The following is a 27,532-nucleotide window of genomic DNA, read 5'->3' as shown; positions in this document are numbered from 1 at the left end:
CTGGGATTACAGGTGCCTGCCACCACACCTGGCTAATTTTTGTATTTTTAATAGAGGCCGGGTTTTGCCATGTTGGGCAAGTGATCCACCCGTCTCGGCTTCCCAAAGTGCTGGGATTACAGACGTGAGCCACCACCCCCGGCCCAAAGATGGGCATTTCTTTATCCTTGAAAGGGTCTATTTTGTTAGCAGCATGAAGTAAAAAACCAGCTGGGCATGCTGGCTCATGCCTGTAATTCCAGCACTTTGGCAGGCTGGGGCGAGTGGATTGCTTGAGCCCAGGATGAGTCCAGACTGGGCAACGTAATGAGGCTTCATCTCTACAAAAAATAATAAAATAATAACATAAAATAATAGCATAAAATTAATAAAATGGCCCAGAAGGCTCATGGGTGCTTCCATAGGCCACATAGGTCCTGTGCTGCAGTTTTTTTAGCAGGGAGTACCACCCATCGTGAGGTCTTTTTTATGCCTGTAGATTTGACATGGCATGGTTTGGCTTTATTCCTTCTCTCTGGCCGAAAAGTCCACTGTGAAAGCTGAGCTAGATGAACCTAGCACCAGAGTCATCCTCCCTGCAGTAATGGATTTACTAAAGAAAACCCCTTACTTTACCACGAGGGATATGGTTTTTATTGATTTGAATTGTTTCTCTAAACACAAATATTTATGTTGTGATTTAAGCTGTGCAGAGTGAACGGAAGCCCTTTGATGTGCAACGGGAGAAACCAAGCAATTGTGCTGCTTCAACTGAGAAAATCTATATCCGGAAAGACCTGAGAAGTCCCCTGATAGCCACTCCCACGTTTGTGGCAGACAAAGATGGAGCAAGGTCAGTCCCTTTTTCTCACTGCAGTCAGCCTTTGCAGCTGATGGAGGAGGCACAGACACATCCCACAACAGGCACTGTTGTGGCTTCCCACCCATCTGCCATAGCCTCCAGCGTTGTGTTGCCTAATTCTGCCCCTTCTGGAGCTGCTCAGTCACACCTCTGGACAGGCCTGAGGATGCCTGATTTATGATGGGGTCAGAAATTCTCCTAGCCTTGAATTCAGATTATGTCCTGCAATTTAGGCATCATTCATACGGAAGACAATTATTTTATAATTCAAGATTGGGGCATTTCTGCAGTACACACAAAAGGCCCAAGGTGAGATAAGGTCTCAGTGCTACAGTTAATTTGTACGTTCTTTTAAATATAATCTATTGAACTTACTTTAAAAGGAACGGAAAGAGGGGAAAACAAGCAATCCAAAATGTATCAGAGAGAGAGCTGGAGTTGAGGATGCCTTGCTGATTTTCTGAAAATCAAGTTAACTTTTCTTGGCAGAATGGCCACAGTCTGCAGTCATCCTGGAAAGCCCTGGGGGATGCATCTGCATTTCATCCTGTCTCAAGCTGTAAACGTGACTTTATGTATATCTCATTGCAGAGAGACAGGGGTGGGGGTTCTGCTTAGTCACTAAGCAGCTGAGTCTAGTTAGAGCTTTTCTACTATTCAGACAGCTTCACAAATGTGGAAGGACGGGTAAATGCAGCATGATCATACTGTGCATAAAATGATGGAAGCTACTCTGAGTTTCTTTATGTCTTAAATAGACAAACAGGTCTTCTTGATCCAGGGATGCTTGTGAACATCCAGCAGCCTTTGATACGTGAGGATGGTACAGTTCTCCTGGCCACGGATTCCAAGGTGATGTTCTCTACTCATGCTTTCTCTCATCCTTTATGTTGACATTGCAGGCTGCTTCTCTAACTGTGTGCACCACTTTCTTCCTGGCCTTCAGAAACCACATCAAAAGCGTGACCTACGTCTTGGTCTCCTTATTGTTGTGACAGCTATCTTGTGATTTGTTTTAGAGATGCTGATGGCTTCTCAGATCAGAGCTGGCTGGTCATAATCACTGTAACTTGTCAGTCTAGATGTCAATTTGGTGGACATTCGGTGGTTCTCTTTTCTGTTATAGTTTTCTTTTTGTCTTATACACATTGGCAAACTACTAGCCAAGGAAAGAGATACTTATCAGATGGCCTTTTTGCAAAAGCCCCGGGTTCCTTTTTGTTAGATGATCTTCAGGAGGAAGCTCAGCCAGGAATCTATCAATTCCAGAACTTTGCTAGAGCAGATCAGTCATAGGGATTTAACTTGTGGACAGAGATGTTCGTTAGTCCAAAAGGGGGAGACTTGCTGGCTCCTGTGAAGATAACCAAGGAGGGGTATTTTTTCCAGGCCAGGGAACTCACTATTTTTCTCATCTTGGTGCTCCTGATGTAAACCAAGTAATGAGGAAGTAGTAGCAGCAAGCCACAACTCTAAGAGGGTGACTTGGTAATTGAGAACACTGGCATTGCTGCAACCATTAGAACCAGAGCAAGGCCTACAGGCTTCCTCCTCATCTGTTCACAGTCTCATTCATGGGTGTACTCAGGGCATTACAGGGCATCCTCTTTTGGGAAAGAGAAGACAAAATTTAGAGCCCTTGTTTGTCATGGAGAGCTGCCCTGCATGCCTTGGTCCTCAGGCTGGGCCTTGCACCTTCTGTCTTTGGGCAGGGGCCACATGCATGATGGGAGCTGATGGATCACGCATCATGGGCTTAGCTTATCACCAGCACACATTCTAGAACAGTGGCTCTGACTGCATGGTCGAATGAAGAGAAAGCGTAAGCCTGAAAGTAAGGCCCAGATAACCTTAAAAACAGATTACCAAGGGATTCACAGCAACCATTCTATTGGGCCATCCACACAGAGACTGGGAATGAGAACCAAGACTCCAGAGCTGGCTAGACCTGGGTTCAGAGTCTGACAGTGCTCTTCGTAGCCACATGCTTCTTTTCTGCACTTATAAATTTCTTGGTACACAGTGAGCATTCAATAAATGTTAATGGTTAGGAATTAGTTATTGTCAGTTTGGAGGAGAATGACCACAAAGCTGTATGGTATTTCAGGAATCAAGAGAAAGAGCTTCAGAGGCAGACTGTGTCCTACCTCATTGCTTCCTGTGTACAATGGAAACAACAATACCCCCCACAGAAGTTTGATATGAATAATAAAACATGCAAAGCACCCACAGGAAGCTACTTTCAGAAATTGTTTTCCAATTTTACTTTGAAGTAATTATACATTTAAAATAATTTACTATGAAGGAAGTACAGTGCTATTCCAGAGCTCCCACATAGCCTTCGCCCAGGTCCTCCCAGTGGTTATGTCATACATACCTAGGGTACAGTATTACAACCAGGACATTGGTTTTGGTACAAACCGTATGTATTGTTCTGTCTTTTTTATATTTCACTCTTCTTCAACTTCATTTCCTTCAACATACCTTTCTGTTATGAGGATCTTACAGTAGCTGCACAATATTCTATGTGTTGTGATTTATTAATCATTTCTGTTTATGACCTTTTCTACTGATTCTCGTTTTTCATTTTGTAATCAAGACACAACCTTGTGTGTACATATCTTGGTTTGAGTATATCTCTGGCTTTCTTTTCTTTTCTTTTCTTTTCTTTTTTTTTTTTTTTTTTGAGACAGGTCTTGCTCTGTTGCCCAGGCTGGAGTACAGTGGTACGAACTTGGCTCATTGCAACCTGCACCTCCCAGGCTCAAGCAATCTTCTTACCTCAGCCTTCTGAGTAGCTGGGACTATAGGTGCACAGCACCACGCCTGGCTAATTTTTCGTATTTTTTTTGTAGAGACGGTGTTTCACCATGTTGCCTAGTCTGGTCTTGAACTCCTGGACTCAAGCAATTCACCCACCTTAGGCCCTGCAGAGTGCTGGGATTACAGGCGTGAGCCACTACGCCTGGCTTTCTTTTTTAATTGAAATATAATTCACATGCCATAAAACTCACCCTTTTAGTGTACAATGTAGTGGTTTTTGGTATATTTACAAGGTTGTACAAACCATCCCCGCTATCTAGTTTTAGAATATTTTCGTCACCTCAGGATAAATCCCAAACCCTATTATGTAGTCACTCCTCCTTTCCCCCTCTTGTCAAACCCTACCAACCACTAATCTGCTTTCTGACTCTATGGTTTTGTCAACTCTGTACATTTCATATAAAGGAAATCATACAATATATGGTCTTTTGTGGCTGGCTTCTTTCACTTAGCATCATGTTTTTAAGGGTCATCATGATATAGCATGTATCAGTACTTCATTCCTTTTTATTGCCAAATAATGCACCTCTTGTTTTTTTTTTTTTAAGACAGAGTTTCGCTCTTGTTTCCCTGGCTAGAGTACAGTGGTGCCACCTTGGCTCACTGCAACTTCCGCCTGCTGAGTTCAAGCAATTCTTCTGCCTCAACCTCCCGAGTAGCTGGGATTACTGGCATGTGCCACCACACCCAGCTAATTTTGTGTGTTTTGTTTTGAGATGGAGTCTCGCTCTGTCGCCCAGGCTGGAGTGCAATGGCACGATCTCGGCTCACTGCAGCCTCCGCCTCCCGGGTTCAAGCGATTCTCCTGCCTCAGCCTCCTGAGTAGCTGGGATTGCAGGCGCGTGCCACCACACCCAGCTAATTTTTGTATTTTTAATAGAGATAGGGTTTCACCATGTTGGTCAGGCTGGTCTTAAACTCCTGACCTCACAATTCGCCCGCCTCGGCCTCCCAAAGTGCTGGGATTACAGGCGTGAGCCACCGCTCCTGGCCAATTTTGTGTTTTTAGTAGAGATGAGGTTTAACTATGTTGGTCAGACTGGTCTCGAACTCCTGACCTTAGGTGATCTGCCTGTCTCGGCCTCCCAAAGTGCTGGGATTACAGGCGGGAGCCACCACACTCAGCCTAAGAATACACCTCTGTATGGCTATACCACATTTTATTTATCCATTAGTCAATTGATGGACATTTGTGTTGTACCACTTTACATTCTCACCAAATGTGTTCTGATTTCTCCACATCCTTGCCAACACTTGTTATTATCCATCTTTTTGATTGTAGCCATCCCAATGGATGTGAAGTCGTATGTCATTGTGATTTTGATTTGCATGTCTCATGATGTTGAGCATCTCTTCATATGCTTGTAGGCTGTTTATATATCTTCTTTGGAGAGATGTCTATTATCTTTGGGGTTTTGTTTTTGAGACAGGGTCTCACTCTGTCTGATAGGCTGGACTGCAGTGGCACAATCATGGCTCAGTGCAGCCTTGACTTCCTGAGCTCAAGAGACCCTCCCACCTCAGCTTTCTAAGTAGCTGGGACCACAGGCACACGCCACCACGCCTGGCTAATTTTTTTACTTTTTGTAGAGACAGGGCCTTGCCATGTTGCCCAGGCTGGTCTCAAACTCTTGGGCTCAAGGGATCTTTCTGCTTCACCCTCCCAAAGTGCTCTTTTTTCCTTTTTTTCTTTTTTTTTGACATGGAATCTTACTCTGTCACCCAGGCAGTGGCACAATCTCAGCTCACTGCAACCTCCGCCTCCTGGGTTCAAGTGATTCTCCTTCTTCAGCCTCCCGAGTACCTGGGGTTACAGGCACCTGCCACCATGCCTGGCTAATTCTTTGTATTTTTAGTAGAGACAGGGTTTTACATGTTCGCCAGGCTGGTCTTGAACTCCTGACCTCAGGTGATCCACCTGCCTCGGCCTCCAAAAGTGCTGAGATTATAGGCATGAGCCACTGCATCCAGCCTCTTTTTCCATTTTTAAATTGGGTTGTCTTTTTATTATTGAGTTAGCGTTCCTTAGATATTCTGGCTACTAAACCATTATCAGACATATGATTTGCAAATATTTTCTCTCATTCTGTGAGTTGTCCTTTTGTTTTATGGGCTTTTACTTTCTTGACAATTTCTTTTGAAGCACAACAGTTTTAATTTTAATGAAGTCTAGTTTATCTGTTTTTGTTCTGTCATTTTGTCACATATCTAGATTTGTGTAAATACCACCACACCAAGATACAGAACTGTTAAATCACCAAAAAGATCTTCCTCGTGTTGTCCCTTTGTAGTCACACTCCCCTCTCCTCGAAGCTGTTTTTGAATCAGCATTATAACTTCATTGGCCTGAGAGTCATTTGCGTATCTATGTTCATTTTTAATGTCAGTATTTTTTGTTTAATAGGCTGAAACAAGCCAGGGAGCTCTGGGCACACTGGCAAATGTAGTGACCTCCCTTGCCAACCTAAGTGAATCTTTGAACAACGGTGACACTTCAGAAATCCAGCCAGAGGACCAGTCTGCAAGTGAGATAACTCGGTACGAGCCCATGAGGATGGAGGCCCCCCTCCTCGCCTAGACACCCTCCCTCTATTGTGAGGGTGGAAAACAGCATTTTGGTACCGTGCTGTATTTAACTAAGGATGATAAAATTGTTACAATGACCCTGCACATCTGTCTCCTTTCAAATTTTAACTATGGGAACATAGACCTACCTACGTTATACAGTATAAAACAACCAAAACTTCTTTTCATTCCCAACCATGGAAAAGGAAATTGAGTAAATCAGTAGAAGTAGGAGGAAAACTCTAGTGGACAGCGGTTATTTGTATTAATTACTGTTTAATAATGCATCTGCATATTAAGAGTTCATTCCCTTTCCTACTTCTATTTTAACCTATTTTTCTCATCAATATTTTTTCTTTTTTTTTTTTTTTTTTTTTTTTTTTAATAGAGATGGGTCTCACCATGTTGCCTAGGCTGGTCTAGAACTCCTGGGCTCAAGTGATCTTCCCGCCTTAGCATCCCAAAGTGCTGGGTTTACAGGCGTGTGCCACCACCCCCAGCCCTCATGTATATTTTTTCTGAGTAATGAATTCAGAGCTTAAATCCACCAGGGTAACTAGATTGATAGTGGCTGATAGATAGTATGAGCTAATGCCACACGCCGATAACTGCTACTAAGGATGTTTCTTCTCTGCGGTTTGGCTCTTGTGCTCTGCTCCTAACATGCCAGACCAGCCAGATACAAAGCTGGAGACTATACAAGTGTTCCAGTCCTTTGTTCACTTGTGGTCTGATAACAAGTAAGATCTAGGTCCAGTGGAAAGAGGGTGGGATTTGAATTAGGTAGAATCTGGTTCTACCACTTACTATATGGATGGTCTTGGAAAAGTTATTTAACAAGTGTAAGCTCAGCATTCACATCTGTAAAATGGAAGATAATTTTTACCTTTGGAGGGTACTTGTGAAAAATAGAAATTGGGCCTAGGTGCAGTGGCTCACAGCTATAATCCCAGCACTTAGAGAAGCTGAGACAAGAGGATCACTTGATCCCAGGAGTTTGAGACCAGCTGAGACCCATCTCTGAAAAAGTAAATAAATGATTGATAGATAGATAGATAGATAGATAGACAGACAGACAGACTGACCCCGTCTCTGAAAGAAAGAAAGAAAAAGAGAAGGAAGGAAGGAGGGAGAGAGAGAGAGAAAAGGAAGGAAGGAAAAGAAAAGAAAGAAAGAAAGAAATTGTCTGTGAAGTTAGATAATACATAGCTCAGTGCCTAAGATGATGTGTAGATAATACATACAAGCTTTCATTGTTTGCCGGATGCAGTGGCTCACGTGTGTAATCCCAGCAGTTTGAGAGGCCGAGGCAGGTAGATCACCTGCAGTCAATAGTTTGAGACCAGCCTGGCCAACATAGTGAAACCCCGTCTCTACTAAAAATACAAAAGATATAGCCAGGCATGGTGGCGTGTGCCTGTAGTCCCAGCTACTTGGAAGGCTGAGGCAAGAGAATTGCTTGAACCCAGGAGGCAGAGGTTGCGGTGAGCCAAGATCACAACACCGCACTCCAGCCTGGGTGACAGAGCAAGACTCAGTTTCTAAAAAATGAAAAAAATTACCTGGGCGTGGTGCCGGTGCTTGGTGGTAGCTTGGTTCACCAGCTACTCAGGAGGCTGAGGCACAAGAATTGCTTGAAGCCAGGAAGTAGAGGCTGCGGTAAGCTGAGATCCTGCTACTGCACTCCAGCCTCTGTGCTATCTCAAAAAAATAAAAAAAAAAGAAGCTTTCATTGTTAGCGTTTGCCTTACCAGGTAGAATTTAATTATCTTTTCCCACTGTAGTTTTTCTAAATCATAGCTAGAATTCTATTCCCCGTAAAAGCTGTAGATTCACAACAATTACATGCTTCATTTTTGCTCACAGGGCATTTGATACCTTAGCTAAAGCACTCAATACCACAGACAGCTCCTCTTCTCCAAGCTTGGCAGATGGGATAGACACCAGTGGAGGAGGGAGCATCCACGTCATCAGCAGAGACCAGTCGACACCCATCATTGAGGTTGAAGGCCCCCTCCTTTCAGACACACACGTCACATTTAAGGTGAGTGGATTCAGTCTAACCATGTGCCCCCAACCTGCTGGGGGATAGATTCTGTACCAAAGCCAGTCTGCAGTTTTAAAAATCAAACCTTGGGGCCAGGCATAGTGGCTCATGCCTGTAATCTTAGCACTTTGGGAGGCCAAGGCACATGGATCACTTCAGCTCAGGAGTTCAACACCAGCCTGGCCAACATGGTGAAATCCCATCTCTACTAAAAATACAAAAATTAGCTGGGCACGGAGGCGTATGCCTGTAGTCTCACCTACTCAGAAGGCTGAGGCATGAGAATCGCTTGAACCTGGGAGGCAGAGGTTGCAGTGAGCCAAGATCACACCACTGCACTCCAGCCTGGGCAACAAGAGTGAAACTCCACCTCAAAAATAAATAAATAAATAAAAATTAAACCTTGGAGTGAGCTCATCTTCAATCTGGTATTTAACATTATGACTTCAAACTGGATCTTGTATTTCAGAATGATAGTCTCATTATGAAGCATCTTCACTTGTCTTTTGCTCACAGTGCCATTTGGTTCTGAAGGTAACCATGAAGCAGGCGTGGCCCTAAGACAGGCTGACATAGTAGTAACTGCTGAGGGCTGAATGCTCTGCCTCTGCCTCTCTGTGACTGCCTGGCTGCCCCATGGGCTCAGGCAGGCACTTTTGTCTCTTCTCTGTGTCATAGAAACCCTCATATAAAATCTACAACAAGCAGGCAGCCAGCCATTGATCCTGACTACTCTGCCCTCTAGAGCCACAGAAAGTAGATGCCTTGAAGAGTGCTGTTAAGGCCTCACGGGTCTTCCCCGTGCTGTCATTCACTGGTCTCACTTTTTCTACAGGACACTCAGAGGGTACCTGAAGCCCTCTCAGTCTCTAGGTCTCCAGACTGCTGAGTCCTCCTTTTCCCCCAGTATTTTTTGTTTGTTTAACAAATACCTAGGTTGAAGCGTAGTGATGTGATTGTGGCTCACTGTAACCTCAAACTCCTGGGCTTGAACTCCTGGGCTCAGGTGATCCTCCTGCCTCAGCCTCCCAAGTAGCTAGGACTATAGGCATGCACCACCATGCCCAGCTAATTTTTATTTTTATTTTTTGTAGAGATGGGGTCCTTGATATGTTGCCCAAGCTGGTCTCAAACACTTGGCCTCAAGCAGTCCTCCCACCTCAGCCTCCCAAAGTGCTCCTATCACATGAGCTGCTTAGCTCTTACTTACTGTTACCTTAAGACCATCTCCCAAAATGCCTGCTAGTCCGTGAAGTTGGCCCCTGTTACCTAGACTTTTTTTTTTTTTTTTTTTTTTTCCCCTGAGACTGAGTCTCACTGTCACCCATACTGGAGTGCAGTGGTACAATCCTGGTTCACCACAACCTCCACCTCCTGGGTTCAAGTGATTCTCCTGCCTCAGCCTCCAAAGTAGCTGGAACTACAGGTGCACGCCACCACACCTGGCTAATTTTTGTATTTTTAATAGAGACAGGGTTTCACTATGTTGCCCAGGCTGGTCTCGAACTCCTGACATCAGGTGATCTGCCTGCCTCCGCCTCCCAAAGTGCTGGGATTACAGGCATGAGCCACCCGCACCTGGCCCCTGTTCCCCAGATTTGATTTAGACCTTAACCTATGGTTCAAAATGGAATTGCCATAGAACAAATAACAGTTTAGCTGAGGCAAGACTTGAGGAGTATGTTTTTGTGGGGGTGGGCTGGGAAGATCCCCTTAGGCTTATGGACCACATTCCAAGGCCCATTAGACCCTAGTTCACTGAGCCAGAAAACATGGGGAGTCCAAGCCCCCCGACTGCATGGGAATTCAGAATCAGACAGCGACTCTGGATGCCACTGCTATTGAAGCATGACAGGGATACATGTTGACAGACAAAGCCATCCCCTGTCCTTCTTTCACCTCCTGTGCCATGTGCCTCCTCTCTTCCAGCTAACAATGCCCAGTCCAATGCCAGAGTACCTCAACGTGCACTACATCTGTGAGTCCGCATCCCGTCTGCTTTTCCTCTCAATGCACTGGGCTCGGTCAATCCCAGCCTTTCAGGCACTTGGGTAAGTGGCCACTTTCTGTGCATGTATCCTTGGGCAGGGGCCTTCCTCTCCCTAGGAATGACCCGGAAGAACTCTGAGGGCCCGTCTAGTTTGACTGTTCCTATGACCTCATTCAAAGGACCCTGAGTTTTTTATTAAACATAGTTAGTGGACTGGTAGCAGGATTATCAGTTGCCAGTTCTGCAATGTTCCTCTAACCTTTATGGAGCCTCCTAGATACACCAAGGATTTGGTGCTGGGAGCTGGGGATGGAGAAGAATGTAGAAGGCAAGGGTAGTCCCCAGGACTGTGCTATGCACAGTGTGACTCACAAACTGAAGCCAGGCCGGGAACTGTGCCTAGGCCTTAATAAGGTGAATGTGAATCAGCTGTTTCCTCAAACATGGATTTACAATTTCACACAAGCCACAGTGCCAACTGGCACATTGAGTAGTACAGATCCTGGTGTCATCTCTACAGGAAGCCCCCCCCTTTTCTTGCTTTCTTGAGTACCACTTGTGTATGTTTCTCCTCTAAATACCAACATCAGCTCTGCCAGTGTGCCAAGTGCTGTGCAGCTGGTGCAGCTGCCATCGTGCCATCAGGTGGCTGGCAGTCTGGTTGAAAGATAAGTAACCATATAAAAATGGAAATACAGTGAGAGTCATTGCATATTGCAGAGTAACCATCCTTAGGGTAATATGTGGAAAACACTAGAATGGAGGGCAGCGTTGTCTAGTAGTTGACACTATTGTCTTTGGGGCAAACAGACCTGGTTGTCGGGCCATAAGAATAGTGCTTGTCAGCTATGTGGCCTTGTGCAAGTCGCTTTACCTCTAAGCCTCCGGTTTCTCATTGTAGAATCCTTGCGTGGGTTTAAGATCTATAAAGCTCTTAACCCAGTGCCTGGCATGCAAGGGACTCAGCAGAAGGCAGTGCGGTTCTGTGGGTCAGGTGGTGTGGGATGTGTCCTGAGTAGTTGTTAGAATGGTCACCTCCCTCCATAATTAAAGGAAAGGCAGTCAGAATTGTCTCATTCTCCAGGGAGAATTAGACAGGTAGTGACTGCTAAACAAGTATTAGGAGTTTCATTGTTAGCTCTTTGGGAGAATGGCTTACGCCTTGCTACTATCTGGTAGGTGGTGTAACCTCAGGCTTTTTTTTTTTTTAAAATAACACCACAGTCCACAGTTAATAGTACTGATAGGTACCTGAGATTTTTTTAAATGAGGTTAAAACACGGTTACCCACTGCCCTGAGTGTACTTTTTCTAGTTGGGTAATTTGGAACCTCCTCCACAGAGTTTCTCAGTCCGGGCTAGATAAAATGTGCTACCACATTTAAAGTAGTTTCAGTTATGTTGCATATACTGTTTTTCATAAGTTAGTGTCCAGGGCAGTGATCGTAGTAAAATACTAGACGTGCATCTGGGGCATTTGGGAATGAGCCAGTGCAGTAGCCCTGGTTCTCACTGCCTTCCTATGGCTGGGCCACACTTAAGGCAACTGGAAGAAACAGCTTTATCAAGACAGCCCAGTTTCTCCGGCCTCCTGAAATCTTGAGACAGGTGAGGGAATGCAATTTAAGGGTTTCTGAGAATAAGGATGTATTGTTTTGTGATGTGCCAACTTTGCTGACTAACCTGAGTAGAAGTTAGCCAGGGCAGGGCTGGAAGTGGCCTTAGCTGGACCCTCATCCTCCCCGCTTCAGTCTGGGATCCAGCACAAAGCCTGCCTCCTGCCCTGCAAGGTTGCAGGGCATGTTTCTGCCCTTCAGAATCTGTACTCAGCTCTTAGTCTTTTGGTCCCCGTAGCCTCTCATGACCTTGGCTGCAGGACCTAAGTAACTGATACCATCTCCTGGGACAGAGTCAGTCCAGGATGCTGAGCCTTTCGAAGGCTGTAGGTAATGATGGTTTGGCCATACCTATTAAAATTTTTTTATTATTTAAAGAATGTTTTTTAAGAAAATAGTTGATCATTAGAAGGACTTTAGTTAAAACATTCATAGACTTATTCATAGATTTCATCCTTTTCTTGAAGAATGATCCTGGATAGCACTTCAACAAACACTTGCTGAATTCACCTGTTTGGGAAATGCTGGGACTTAGTGCCTGGATGCCCCACAACCTTGGAGAAATGCCAACACACACCACACTCAGGCTCCTCTCTATATTCCTAGGCAGGACTGCAACACCAGCCTGGTGCGGGCCTGCTGGAATGAGCTCTTCACCCTCGGCCTGGCCCAGTGTGCCCAGGTCATGAGTCTCTCCACCATCCTGGCTGCCATCGTCAACCACCTGCAGAACAGCATCCAGGAAGGTAGGGCATAGGGACTTGGGGCTGGGGTGTGTCTTGGTTCAGTCTGGTGGCCATGGAGCAGAGCCCAGCCCCGTGGTTGGAGGCTCATGTCAAAGACAGCTTTGTTGACCCAGGCTGGCAACATAGCAAATTGGATAGCCTCAGTTTCCCACAGCATCCATAGACTGAAAGAAGTTTGACTGTTAAGTTACGGAACCTTTGGGCTGGGCATGGTGGCTCACGCCTGTAATCCTAACAGTTTGTTAGGCCAGGCAGGAGGATCACTTGAGCCCAGGAGTTTGAGACCAGCCTGGGCAACATAACGAGACCTTGTCTTTACGAAAAGTACAAAAAATTAGCCAGGCCTGGTGGCATCTGCTTGGAGTCCCAGATACTCAGGAGGCTGAGGCAGGAGGATTGCTGGAGCCCAGAGTTTGAGGCTGCAGTGAGCTGTGATCATTCCATGTACTCCAGCCTGGGTAATAGAGCAAGATCCCATCTCAATGAATGAATAAATGTTACAGGATGCTTATCAGTCAGAACATGTAAATTTCTGCCAGACTGCCCTCTTCATACGATTAATATGAAGAAAAAAATGGAAAAGGTCAACTTCTTGATAGGCATTTAGTGATGTTTTCAGAATAATCACAGCTGATATCTTCATCTTCATTGACAGGTTACTTTTCTCATGTATAATAGTTCACAGATCCTCACAACCCTATAAAGTAGGGACTATTACCTCATTTTTCCCTATGGAGGAACTGAGGCCCTGATAAGGTCCCTGGCTTGCCCCAAATGAAACAGTAAGTACAAAAACTAGGGCACAGGCTGGGTGCAGTGACTCACTCCTGTAATCCCAGCATTTTGGGAGGCCAAAATGGGGGATCACTGGAGGTCAGGACAATCCAGCTTAGCCAACATGGTGAAACCCCTTCTCTACTAAAAATACAAAAAAAGAGGCCGGGTGCGGTGGCTCACGCCTGTAATCCCAGCACTTAGGGAGGCCGAGGCGGGTAGATTGCCTGAGCTTGGGCGTTCGAAACCAGCCTGGGCAACATGGCGAAACCTCATCTCTATTAAAAATACAAGAAATTAGCCAGGCGTGATGGTGGGCATCTGTAATCCCAGCTACTTGGGAAGCTGAGGCGGGAGAACCGCTTGAACCTGGGAGGCAGAGGTTGCAGTGAGCCGAGATCACGCCACTGCACTGCAGCCTGGGCAACAGAGCGAGACTCTGTCTCCAAAAAACAAAAATTAGCCGGGCATAGTGGCGCATGCCTGTAATTTTAGCTACTCAGGAGGCTGAGGCATGAGAATCGCTTGAACCCAGGAGGCAGAGGTTGCAATGAGCCGAGACTGCGCCACTGCACTGCAGCCTGGGTGACAGAGCGAGACTATTTCAAAAAAAAAAAAAAAAAAAACTAGGGCACAAACCTGCATCATGCTGACCCCCTAGTCCAGGACATACGTACCTCACCCAGGCTGCTCCTTAAGAGTGAACAAACAACTTTTCTAGTGAGGTCTGTGGCAACTATCTAGTATTTGGTGTTCAAAACACCAGCAGTGTCAGGAATAGGAGGCAGCCATTGTAGTCTCTCCATGTGTAGCATGTCCGTGACACTCTGAAGACCACTGTCATGCCCAGGATTCGAAGTAACACTGAAAATCTACACTTGTAGCTGAAGTGGAAGTTTTTGTTGTTGTTTTTTTGTTTGTTTGTTTTTTGATAGTCTCTCTGTGTTGCCAGGCTGGAGTGCAGTAGCAGTCATAGCTCACTACAGCCTTGAACCCTTGGGCTCAAGTGATCCTCCTGCCTCAGCCTCCCAAGTAGCTGGGACTACAGGCATGTGCCATCACACCCAGCTAATTTTTATATTTTTTTATAGAGATGAGGTTTCGCTGTGCTGCCTAGGCTTGGAATTTCACTTTTAATTGGGCATTCCAGGTGTTTGATATCTAGGAATGTGAGTGACATAGTCATACATTTGTTTTTCTAGTTATTTCCTTGGAATAGTTACGTAAGGGTGAAGTTTAAAAGACCCTATAACAGGCTGGGTGTGGTGGCTTACGCCTGTAATCCCAGCACTTTGGGAGGCCGAGGCAGGTGGATCACTTGAGGTCAGGAGTTCAAGATCAGCCTAGCCAACATGATGAAACCCTGTCTCTACTAAAAATACAAAAATTAGCCGGACATGGTGGTGAGTGCCTGTAATCCCAGTTACTTGGGAGGCTGAGGTAGAAAAATTGCTTGAACCTCGGAGGCGGAGGCTGCAGTGAGCCAAGATTGTGTCACTGCACTCCAGCCTGGGACAGAGCGAGACTCAAAAAAAAAAACCCCTTACAACATTTTATTGAAGTTAAGTAAGATTTGTTCACAAATGAGCTTTAGTTTTCTTTGTTTTTTGGTGTTTTGTTGTGGTGGTTGTTTTGTTTTTGTTTTGTGTGTGTGTGTGTTTTTTTGTTTTTTGTAGAGACAGAGTCTCATGATGTTGCTCAAGCTGGTCTCAAACTCCTGACCTCAAGCAGGCCTCCTGCCTTGGCCTCCCGAAACATTGGGACTAGAGAGGCATGAGCCACCACAACTGGCCAGTTTTATTTTTAACTGAGTATAATAATACTAATACTGCCAGTAAAGTATTGTCATGAGAATTAAATGAAATAACATATAAAATTGTTCTGAAGCCAGGCATGGTGATGCACACTTGTAGTCCCAGCTACTCAGGATGCTGAGGTGGGAGGATCACTTGAGCTCATGAATTCAAGTTCAGCCTGGGCAACATAGTAAGACACCCAACTCAAAAAAAATTGTTTTGACAACTAAAAATTACCAGCATTTAATGTTCAGGTGCCTGCAGAGACTTAAAAAACCTAACCAAGTATATAAGCTGTGAGTCTTCAGAATAAAGGAATTATTACTCAGGTACAGAATAAAAGGAATTCACAATGTACACCTACAGGCCAGCTGCCTGGCAGCAGGGTCAGGGAGAATCACTGGTCTAGGGGTTTGTTATTGAGGCAGAACCCATATTGGAGCAGAATTTGGGTACCTCTTGTCACTTCATCTGCAGCTGGAAAATGAAGCTCTTGTTCACCTTGAGATTACTGATTTTTCATTAAAAAGTGAAATGGTCCCATTTCTTTCTGTATGTGGCCCCTCAAATAAGCTGGTTTTATTGTTCTTACCAGCCTTTCTCAGGATCTGTGATGTTGGTTTCTAGATAAACTTTCTGGTGACCGGATAAAGCAAGTCATGGAGCACATCTGGAAGCTGCAGGAGTTCTGTAACAGCATGGCGAAGCTGGATATAGATGGCTATGAGTATGCATACCTTAAAGCTATAGTTCTCTTTAGCCCCGGTAAGATATGCGGTGGGGATGCATGACCCTTTTCCACCTGTATCTACTGATGTTTCTGAACATGAACATGTTGTCATCAGTGGTGTAGAAAGAGCCCTGCAGATTGTATGTGACCTAGTGTTCTTATGATAGGTGTTTTGCTAGATAAATACATAAACGCTTTTAAAATCTTGCCTTTACAGCCCCAAAGAAATATGCTGCAGTGCCTGATGATGTCACGCACTGAACAGATTTAATCTGTGTCCTAATTAAACCATTGGCCAAACAAGACTACACCATACAAAAGTGTGCTACCACCCAATGTCCTTTCTTTTTTTTTGGCCCTTTGCCAGTTTCCAAGTTTTGTTAGTGCATATAATCCAGTACACATTGAAGTTCCACTTGTTTGCCCACAGACTGTGTATAGCAGTAGCAGCAGCTACTGCAGAGCATGCTAAAAGGTATGTTCGCAGGAGATGAAGAGGCAGCAGTCACGATGCCTGGGCTGGCCTCACTCCCCTTATTAACTGTTCTCTCAAGGCCTCTGGAAAAGTCACTTAGGCTAATTGTTCACCTCACAGTAAGGGGCTGGACACAGCTTAACCTTTTTGTCTTCCTTCCCAGCCCTTCACTCACAAACAACAAAATAGCTAATAAAATTGGGACAAATTATATATTTAGAAAGTAAATGACAATTTGTAATTTTATGTGATAGTTTTTAAAACTATGTGTTTTCTAGGGTGGTAGGAAGCCAGATGTCCAGAACCAATCATGTGGGGCTGTTCAGACTGGCATCCACTCAGGGTCCCCAACCCGCTCCCAGGAACTTCAGGCCTGGGCAGAAAACAGAGGAAAAGCCAGTGTTCTAATAATACCCAAACTAGATCAGTCTTTGAGTTCAATTTATTGTACTTAAGAAGTTTGCAGAAGTTTGACTAAAAATACTAAGAAGTCTGCAATTGAGACTTTTCAAATACAGAGGGAACTGGGGGGGTACTTTTCTGTTTTCAGATCATCCAGGTTTGACCAGCACAAGCCAGATTGAAAAATTCCAAGAAAAGGCACAGATGGAGTTGCAGGACTATGTTCAGAAAACCTACTCAGAAGACACCTACCGGTGAGGCATTCAGGCATGTGTGCCCTTGCTTGGGGCTGCAAGGAGTGTGGCTGAGTCTGTAGTTTCTAATATAAATTACGTTAACCTTTCCATTTTTAGCAGCCTGATAGAGCCTCCAGAGGATCACACTCTAATTCTTGAGTTTTCTTTGTTTTTTCCAAGCTCCCAAGAGCTAGAGATAATTCTTGAATGCTAGAGGTGGTGTAGAGTGTAGACAGTGTCAGCAAGAGGGCCAGGACTGTGGCTGATTCCAGTTTTGCTGTGTGACTGTGAGCGAGGCCTCAGATTGCTACTCTTTAATTGGAGGAGTTGGAACAGATGCTATGTGGCCTGTTCTGGGGCTAACACTGTACATGAGGCTTGAGTTCTCATGGAGATTCCTTTGTCCAGAATAGTTGGAAAGGTCTGCTCCTCTGGTCAGCATCCATTGAAGAGGCAGTGCTAGAGTACTTGACAGAAAAGTTCTTATTGACAGAAAATTCTTATTGACAGAAATCAAATCTGACCCCTATAAAGGAGTGGATGAGTTATATAAAGTCATTTTACGCCCAGATAAACTGATGGAAAAAAGTTTGGGTGCAAATTAGTGGTATTATTTGTAATTAATGTGCAGCAAAAATATGTGTATAAAAATTAGGGCCGGGAGCGGTGGCTCACGCCTGTAATCCCAGCACTTTGGGAGGCCGAGGCGGGTGGATCACGAGGTTAAGAGTTCAAGACCAGCCTGGCCAAGATGGTGAAACCCCGTCTCTACTAAAAATATTTTTAAAAAATTAGCCAGGCATGGTGGTAGGCGCCTGTAATCCCAGCTACTGGGGAGGCTGAGGCAGGAGAATCTCTTGAACCCAGTGGGGTGGGCAGAGGTTGCAGTGAGCTGAGATCACGCCACTGCACTCCAGCCTGGGTGACAGAGTGAGACTCCTTCTCAAAAAAAAAAAAAAAAAAAAAAAAAAAACCTTTCTCATACAGCTTTAGGCAGGAAAATTGTTCAGATCTGCCAAAGGTCAGAATGCATTTGTAGGCTTTCCAGCCAAGGATGGAAGAGTGCTGCTTTCCTGTGACAACTTCTGACCTACCAGAAGCTACATGAATTTCTGAGACCCTTTCAAGTAAAGTATTTCCTATTTCCCTCCCCACCATGTCCCCCTAAAATAAACATTGGAACAAAATTGACAGCCTGGGAAGACACACGGGCCTACCTTCCCGACGTGTGTCCTCTGCACAGACCTCAGTCTCCAGGAGCCCCATGGAACACAGATGCCCCTGGGGGCTTCCCCTTCTGGCCCAGTGCTTCTCAAATGATTTTGCCCCCCGGCAGGGTAACCAGCTCTTAGTCTTTCAGCGCTAAAACCAGGACAGTCCCAGTCATTTCTCTGGTGTGACTGGGGGTGTCTTATGGCTGGCTGGTCCTGCTGGTAGACAAGAGCCTGCTTCTCCTTTTGGCACACTTCTATTGCCTAGATGTGGCTTTTATAAAAGCAAGATCCATTTTCTACTGGAATCATCGAAGACTTCATCATGAATCTAGAATAACTTCAGCCGCAATACATAGAGAATGGGACTGTCAGGGAATGCACCCACATCCAGAATTTATACATCCAGCCAGGTGTACAGTCAGGTTGTCCTCCTAGGAGGCCACAGGCCTGCTCCCCCACAATTCCCATGGCCAAAAGATGGCTGGAAATGGCCCTCTGGGGCTACTGGCAGAGCCACAGCACACCCAAGAATCACTTTCACATCAGCAATTCTGTGGCCTTGGAAAGTAGATATAATGTGTCTGAAAACATCATGAGTCACTCCTGTCCAGTCAGGGACCCAGGGTTGGGTAGGGTGACAGGTTACTTGGAGCCCAAAATGTTAAGGGAGGCTTTCATATAGGGCTCAGAAATTCACTCAAGAGATAGTTCTCAAAGAAAAGGCCCTAGAGTGTTTTACATCCTGTTTGCATATTCATTTTTTCTTTATCTTGATATTTACTGTCTGGAATATCCATTTTTGACTCTTCCCCATCCTTGTGCCTTTTCTCATATTGATTATTCCTCCTGAAATGCCTCCCATCCCTCCCCATTCTTTGTATCTCTGCTGATAAGAATCTTAGCCAGCCCCTAAGGCCCAGCTGAGATGGCAGTTCCCTTACACCTTTGTGTGCCCTGCAAGATTGGAGCACAGCGACTCATTGTGGCTGAGTGAATGGATGCTGGTGCTGGAATGGATGCTGGTGCTGGAATGCTACCTGCATAGTATGAATACATTTTCCCATTTTAAAAATAAGCCGTATTCACTCTAGAAAAATTTAGAATGTTCTAAAAAGGAAAAAGAAAACTTTTTAAAAAGCACTATCCAGGGGCAGGGTGTGGTGACTCACACCTGTAATTCCAACACTTTGGGACACTGAGCAGGATTGTTTGAGCCCAGGAGTTTGAAACCACCCTGGGCAACATAGTGAGACCCCATCTCTATGAGAAAAAAAATGAAAAATTAGCCAGGTGCGGTGGTGTGCACCTGTAGTCCCAGTTACTCAGAAGTCTGAGGTGGGAGGCTCACTTGAGCCTGGGAGGTTGCGGTTGCAGTTGCAGTGAGCTGTGATCACGTCACTCCATTGCAGCCTGGATGACAGAGCAAGACGCTATCTCCAAAAAACAAAAACAAAAAAGCACTATCCAGAGATACCTACTATTAACATCTTGCGAATTCACTTATAGAAATTTTTTATGTATTGTAATTGGGATCATAAAATACCAAAGGTTTTGTAACCTTTTTTCATGTAATATACAATAACAATACGTACTCTTCTTCATTTTCTGTGGTTCCTATTTCCCTGCTAATGAAAAGGTAGGGTGTTTCCGGTTTGGGCTGTCACACACGGCACTGCAGTAGAGTCCTGGCACATGCTCCACTTACTCACCTGGGATTCAGTCCTGGCTGGGGAATGGCCTGGTCACGTGGGACACCTGAGATACACAGTGTTCAGTGGCCCTCCAGGGCAGTGTCGTGGTGCACCCTCCACCCCAAGTTTCTTCAAAATGAAAGCTATTTTACTACTTTATTTATAATCCTAAATGAACACTGGAAATTAGAGCAGTACAAAAAAATAAGAAAAAATCTCGCCTCACATCCCAATACCCAGAGCCCAACTGTTAGCATTGTGGTGAACATTTTCCTAATACTTTATATACACATCTATACTTGCTGTTTTATAATCTCCTTTTAAATTTTTATTAAGCAATACGTCATGGATGTCTTTCCTGATCAGTAAATACAGATTTGTATTATCGTTTTTTAAATGAGTCTCTAGCAGTTCATCATATGAAGACTCCTGTTTTATTTTAACCTGTCCTCTGTTGATGAATTTCCAGGTTTTCTCTTGGTGGGGGTGAGGAGAGTTGGAATAAACGAGTGAAGGGAACATACCTGTACATACATTTTGTACTCATTTGGTTTTTTCTCATGATAAATTTCTATAAGAGGAACTGTTGAAATCAGAAAAGAGAGGTGGGTGGATGCCGGATCCATTTGGTTTGATTCTGTGCAATACAGACAGGACCCCAGGAGCCTTTGCTGACCTGTGGTTGAAGGGCATCAAACAGTCTCCTTTTCTAATGACACTCCTTTTATAGATTGGCCCGGATCCTTGTTCGCCTGCCGGCACTCAGGCTGATGAGCTCCAACATAACAGAAGAACTTTTTTTTACTGGTCTCATTGGCAATGTTTCGATAGACAGCATAATCCCCTACATCCTCAAGATGGAGACAGCAGAGTATAATGGCCAGATCACCGGAGCCAGTCTATAGCGCACACCACACACCTGCTAAGGAGCAACAGAATCCTCCCGGGACCGTTCACGTACAAAGAAAAGAAAAGTAGTGGTATTTTGGTATGTGCAAATATTTCCATATGTTAGCCATTTCCTGTCTGGTTTCTCCTTATCTGTTAATCCCAGACAATAGCAATTAAAAGACTAGTAGGATCCTTTCCTGACATAAGAAATGTTTTAATGCCTTTTGATGAAGCAGCAGATTTTGGAACAATCTTTTAACTCAATTTGTATTTAGAAATTCTCAAAGGGCAAAAAACAAAAAAAAGGTTTTATAATGTCAGAGACTAGTATTAAAGAAAACTGAAAGAACCTAAGAGAATAGTATGTGTGTATATATATATAAAAAAAGTCCTTGGAATTATAGATACTAATTACCAGGGTAATAATATTAGCACTTTCTAAGCACTTATCAATATGTAATGTTAGCAACATCTTGCCTATGGGCAGGGCAAATGGAAAACTGTATATGTCTTTTGCCGAAATGCTAATGATTTCTGTGAAAACTCACTAGGGTACAGGAGACAATCATTTATGTTTAAGAAAAGATGGCATCATTCCTAATTGTGTGCACATGTTGTGGAGTTGAGCTGAATTCTGTGAATGGAAACGTGGCTCATTTGCATCATGCAGTAAGTGGGAGTGTGGTAGCACAGTCGGTGGTGACCCAGTTCAGAAGGTTCTAGCCATAGAGCAGACACTTGTCAGGTTCCCTGACTACTTGGTCCTGGTCTCTGATGGGCATCTGCAGACTCCTCTCGAACCTGGGGTTCTCCTCTGATGACTGGTTATCTGAATTGGATTGCAACTAGTCAGACATTAACTGCCAAATGAGATGTACAGTTCCTCCAGCAAGTGAAAACATCCCCAAGTCACATCCATCGCTCGTGGCAGATAGAGCCTTGTGACCAAAAAGCGCAAGGTGGGCATTTTGAGCTCTTGACAGTACTTCCGATACAATTGGGGGTGCTTGTGTGTTTGTCCAGATGGAGGGAGTGTGGCCTTGGAGTGTGAGGGTTACCTTCCCAGGGCTTTCCACTCCAAATGCCCCCTTGAAAAGGGTTCGTGTTTTTGCAGCTCCATCAGAACTGTGAGGCTGGACTGGGGCTGGGCAGGAGCCTGCTGCCACCTGGCGAGAGTGGTTAGGGCCCGGTAAAGCTGGATGGAAGGTTTCAGGACAATTTCTTCCTGTTGACCTTAAATATCAGAGATTTTAAAAATGTGTGTAGACTCAGCATCTCTGTTGGCAAGTCTGTTAATGTTACCAGCACACTGTGCACTTTGGTTCCCCCAGGTGTGTGCCAGCCGACCATCCCAGAGCATTTTAAATGCAGGCTGCTTGCTCCTTAAAAACAACCCTCAATTTCCAGGGTGATAGTCTTTCTCATAAATTGTAGCAACCAGAGTTTACAGCAAGAACAGAGTATGCGCTTAAAAGGAAGTTATGTCTAACTTCAAACACCCATAAATTCCCACGGATGTGAATATATAGCAAGCTTTTCCTGTTTGAGAACAGTGGCATGTGGAAGACCCGGTCAATTGCTTTGTCTTTTGCTTTTTAAATAGTCCAGATTAAGAAAATACACCCTGTTGGGTTAAATTTGCCTCTCTTGATTTGTTAATCAGATGATATCTAAAAAGATCCCTGGACACTCCCCTGCCTCACAGGTGCTCTGATCTGGCTCAGGCTGGTGCCACACGTGCTCCACAGGGGTGCAGTCTGGCCAGCTACAGACGCCCCTGTGGTGCCACATTGGACAGAATGGAAGCTGCAGGCTCAAGGCAGAACAGGATGCTTGATCCTGAAGGGTTAGCAGCACTTTACGCAAGTCATTGTTAGTAGGGTAAGTGGGAACAGTGTTTCCAAGGATTTAATTATATCATTTTATAATTCTTGCCTTGGCAGCAAATTTCGGAGAGTAGTGGGGGTGGCCATTATAAAATGATGGAAAGGATTTAATTTTGCCAGCTTAAAGTAATTTTTATTTTTCTAACCCTGATGTGTTTTCAGTTTCAAAATTAAGACAAAAAACCAGCTGAGACAATGGAATTAGGGCAGGTTTGTTTCATTTCTGCTTGTGAAGGATTTTAATAGCAGGCATCCTGAAGCTCAGCTGTGCCTCTAACACAGATTGTTGCCTGCCTTCTGTCGTTTTGATTCTTGAGAGTGGTCATGAGGGCCATGTTGCAGTTCCCTGGGAATATAAGCGTAACAGCTTTCAGATCCCAATTCTTGGTGTTGGTGAAAAGGTCTCCACCAGCCCCTCCTCTCATTCCCAGGTCATTCAGTGGCAGCCAGTAGGCCGCTTAGACTCAGGTTGGATAAGGAAGTGTCGGGCTCTGGTCAACCTTGCAGAAAACGTGATTTTGCTTGGAAAGGTGCTGATTCTAACCTGGTCCTGCTCTTTAAGTCCCCTTGCTGGTGATGGCTGATTCCAGGGACTGTTTTGGGCTTTGAACACCTCTTGGTTGGTTTCTGAGATCCTCTTGGCCTTACTTTGAAGTGGCCTTTTCTTTAAGGATCATGTCCACATAACCTGAATTCTTGCTGCTTGAACTCATTTCAAGCCTTTGATTGCAGGTTCATTTCATCTCCTGTCAGGTTGGTTAAGGAAAGTCAGCCCAAAGTCAAGAATTACTTAAAGAGATGCAAACCAAATATTTGGGCTCCAACTTTCACAGGGCTTATAGCCCTTGTTAGCAGTTTGTGAAACTTTGGGTTCATGAAGTGAGACCTGTCCTCTGGCTACTGAACTCCATGGAGCCACGTTCATGCTCCCTCTTCTACTGGCCTGGCCGCTCCTCCCTCAGTGAGGAGAGGCAGCTGGCTCAGAGAGGTGGGAAAGACACATGCTGTCATCAGTTAAGTGGGCTCTTTTCCAGAAGTATCTCAGATAATGTTGGGTTAAGACAGATAGATGTTGAAAATGGTGGAGATCATTACACATTAGCATAAAGCAGGACAGGAAGAGATTTTTTGAAGACCAAATTAGTTGAGCAAGTAATACTTTTCAAGTTACTCCTGGAAGGTGTTTTTAAGGAAGTGTGTTACCTACCATAGTCTCCTAATTTAACATTTCTGTCCTGAGGGGTTACATTATTTATTGTCTAACCCTTGCCATAAGGCTGTGGTTTGAGGTTCTTTTGCTGTTCTGGGCTTTATATTTAATTTCCAGTGTAGTCACTTCTAAGATGTGTAATTGCCCTCAAGAGGGACTGATTTTTAGCTTGTCATTGTCAGTATTGAATGTGGACTCTTCTGAGGCAGTTAGGACACCAGCCATGGTGTTAACAGTGGATGCGTTAGGCTCCCTAATCTCAAGGCAATATCCACGCTACACACATACTTAGCTGTCTTACTTGTTTGGGGGATAGTTATGGCAAGGAGCAAAAAATTCTAAGGACTCTAGCTGTTTCTAGTGCTTTTACTTTCATAGTCCTTTGAGGACATTTCCTGCAGAGCACTCTTGCTGACAGCCCGCCCTCTGCAGGGCTTCCAGCCCCTGGCCGTAATCAGCAGTTCATGCCACATCTGTACATCCATGTTCTGGGACCTGATCTCACTGGAGTCCAGAAGTTTGTTGCCCACTTTCCAGTGTAAATGACTTTATGTGCAATGGGGTCATAGGTAACATTTTAACTCTTCTCTTAGTCCAGGTCATGGAAAGTCTCATCATCTGACAGCCACTTTTCTCCCAGGGAGGGTGGTGCCCATTGGGCCCTGGGAATGCCTGAGCCAGCAGGGAATGCCCCACGTGCTTCCTTTATCCAGCTTCCATTCTCTTGGTTATGAGGCTCTTTGAAAATGTCTTAACTTTGATGTAAATTTTTAAAGCCAACCCCTCATCAAGACAGGGTTGGTTTGGATCTTTTGTACACAGGGTCTGGACCTTCTCATTGTGTGCCTCCCACCAGCGTGCACTTCGCATGTCCGGCCCTGGGTCCCTTCAGCAGCCATTTGTGCGTGTACAGGTTTCTAGGCTGTAAGACTGAATGAATGTACATGTGTTTATATCCTCTCTATGTACAGTGTATATAGTGTGTGTATGTGTACATAGATGTATATTATGTATACAGACATGTATCCAAACTTTCCTTATGTTTTAAAGAGAGTTTTTCATAAAGTTGCTAATGTAAACTGATGTAGGTGTTGCAAGGTCCCTCGGCAGGGAAGATTTGCTGGTGATTTTCTTCACTCCATTTTCCTTTGGGTGAGCCTGCCTGGGAAGGGCCGTGAAGTCAGAATCTCCACTCTGCAAAAGGAAGAATTCCAGGCAGAAGAGGTTCTGACAGGGTGACATTTCCCTATATTCTCTAGGTTCAGACAAGAGCCAGGAAGCTGGAAGACAGTTTATCTTAATATCCAAAACTAAGTGGGAATTTTTAACCTTTTCATGCACCTATTCATGGCCCTACCTTGAAGGAACTTAGCAGTTGGGTTGAGCCATCAGCCTTCCCAGCTATTCAGCTCTGTTGAGTAGCCCAGAGACAGGCGTCACAGTCAGAGATTCAGAACGGTCCGTGTCAGTGAGGCCTGACTCCCAAAGATGGTAGCAATTTCCCAGGCTTGCGCTGTGCTCAGTCAGCAAGATGTGGGGCACTGTCCTATGACTGAACAAATAGTAATTCCCATCTTTCTATCGCCAGTTAAAAATAAACAACCTACCAAGTATTATTCTTTAAAACTAAGCATGGATGTTGATGGCTAACTTTTGTGGCATATAAGCTACAGATCTCAAGTTACTTCTCTAACTGTAAGCATGTAAATGACTTTAACTCCTTTCTATAAGTTATGATTTTAAATTTTCAGATAAGAATTGCATTTTAATATGGATATGTGTGCCCTTAAAAGCTACAGATACCAAATTTTCCTTGTCCAGGTCTATTCGGATGAATTTTCCCCCTTAATCTGGCCTTAAACTGAGACGGCCCTTGAGAGCCAGGGCCTGGCCCAGCAGTAGTTGCTCATAGACCTGGGAAGCAGGGGCCTGCTGGAAGGAATCACTGGATTGCTGCAAAAACTCACATAATCCACAGGTTACTCTTTTTCTTTTTAAAATAAGTTATCAAAATGTTTTAAAAACAGTTTATGAGACCATAGTACTCAGTGCCTTTTGTGAGACAGTGGGTCATTTAGCCTTCAGCTTCCCTGTTTTTGATGTAGAGAAAGCTTCTGTTTCACTGGCCTCATCCCACAAGATTGTGCGACCTTTCCCCGTCATAGCCTGTCGTGACAATCACGCTATTGAAAGTGGCTTTCTAGTTAAAATGCAGTTGGAAACTTGACAGTCTCTAAATGAATTAAAATAAAAAGTTTCCTTTGGGGCTATTTAGCTTAACAGCAGTCTACAAATAATTAAAGTGTGAGCTTAAGAAAAGTATCTTTGGGGGGAGAAAAATGTCAGATATTTTTAATGCCCAGCTATAAATAATTTTGGTGTCTTGATATTTATACATGCAAAATAGAAAAAAATGTTCAACATTTATTGATTGATAGACTGTTAAAATTTAATGTTTGGAATAACATTTGGAAGTAGTAGACTTTGCATTAAAAAATGGCTTTTCTTTAGGAAAGTATAATCAATTATTTTAATGACCATAGCATTCATGGACTCAAATGCTGCTGCCACACACAACTCAAGTGCTGGAATATTTTTCTACAGTCTCTCTGTTCTATGGATTATCTTGTAAACCAGTGTTCAACTAGTTTTATAACTGAAAAGCTGCACATTTTTCACAGTACAAGCCGTAGTTTTTACCTGTAGTTTGGACTTCTCTGTTAGAATGTAACTGCATTACCAGCCCTTTTAAACGCATCTATCAAAGGAAAATTTGGGTGTTAGATTTTCTTGGGACCGTTTCTGTAACCTTTGCCCTTCACAATATAGAAAATATTGGTTTTGCCATTACATTTTAATGCCAGGTTTAAAACCTGTTGAAAGCTGCAGCTTTATACAGCTTTCTTCTCCCTGTGAAATCACTTTGTTTATGTGATGGCATTTAAAAAATAGCATGTTCTTTTTAAACTGAATTTTATATCTAATCAATGTCTTCAGTCTTGAAGAAGAATTTGCATTGTTGTGTTTGTATATAGAGTATTGCAGTGCATGAATTAGCTTTATGCATTTTATTAAATGCTGTTTCAATGTGGCATTATTGTTGTGGCTTAATACTACTACCTAAATGAGGTTTATACTATTAAAAGTGAATTAAAGACTAGCGTGCATCCTGCTCTTCATTTTTCTTCATGATAGTAGTAATGCCTGGCCCCCAGACAATGCAGCGCTCTCCTGTGCTGTGGAAATGAAGCATCCTGGTGGTCGTGTCTCTACGGCTCTCTGGCTCCTACCTTAGCCTTAGCGGCCAAGAGAGATTGGGCCCTCTGTGGTCCACTGGACTTGTTAATACCTTTAGTGGGAAACCCTGGCAGGACAGTCTTTACATCCACCCAGCAGGGCAGTTCCTTGGTGTGGAGGTAGGGAAGCCACACAGATGTTTCTGGAGCAGAGCACAGTTAGTTAGGCTGCTGGACCATTCAGATGCCATTACAGACAGGCCTTAAATTGGCAAGCTTATTCTCTAAGGATACGTGCTATCAAGGGCAAAAATAAGCTCCAAAATTTCAGAAGTTAGAACATATTCATTATGTCATCTGACCT

The 27,532-nt window shown here is 44.2% G+C and overlaps 1 protein-coding gene across 8 annotated transcripts in view; it reads left to right on the top strand.

Moving 5' to 3' along the window:
• The window catches only part of NR2C2 (nuclear receptor subfamily 2 group C member 2), a 113,019-nt gene that overhangs the window by 75,971 nt on the left and 9,516 nt on the right, over positions 1-27,532 (top strand). For 5 of the 8 annotated variants that reach the window (XM_063662664.1, XM_054482237.2, XM_054482243.2 and 2 more), the window contains 9 exons: positions 685-832; positions 1,600-1,693; positions 6,069-6,202; positions 8,096-8,273; positions 10,206-10,327; positions 12,488-12,627; positions 15,825-15,962; positions 16,953-17,058; positions 20,676-27,092. In XM_063662664.1, coding sequence (XP_063518734.1) covers positions 685-832; positions 1,600-1,693; positions 6,069-6,202; positions 8,096-8,273; positions 10,206-10,327; positions 12,488-12,627; positions 15,825-15,962; positions 16,953-17,058; positions 20,676-20,850 — 1,235 coding nt within the window. In that variant the 3' untranslated portion in view covers positions 20,851-27,092. Of the gene's footprint in view, positions 1-684; positions 833-1,599; positions 1,694-6,068; positions 6,203-8,095; positions 8,274-10,205; positions 10,328-12,487; positions 12,628-15,824; positions 15,963-16,952; positions 17,059-18,027; positions 27,093-27,532 lie in introns of those variants that run through there. The other 3 variants (XR_010125829.1, XM_054482242.2, XM_063662665.1) reach the window with 3 other exon arrangements.

Source organism: Pongo pygmaeus, chromosome 2, assembly GCF_028885625.2.
Source record: "Pongo pygmaeus isolate AG05252 chromosome 2, NHGRI_mPonPyg2-v2.0_pri, whole genome shotgun sequence".
Classification (NCBI taxonomy): Eukaryota; Metazoa; Chordata; class Mammalia; order Primates; family Hominidae; genus Pongo; species Pongo pygmaeus.
Note: the sequence above shows the minus strand (reverse complement) of the source record. Positions and strands in the feature narration are given on the sequence as shown.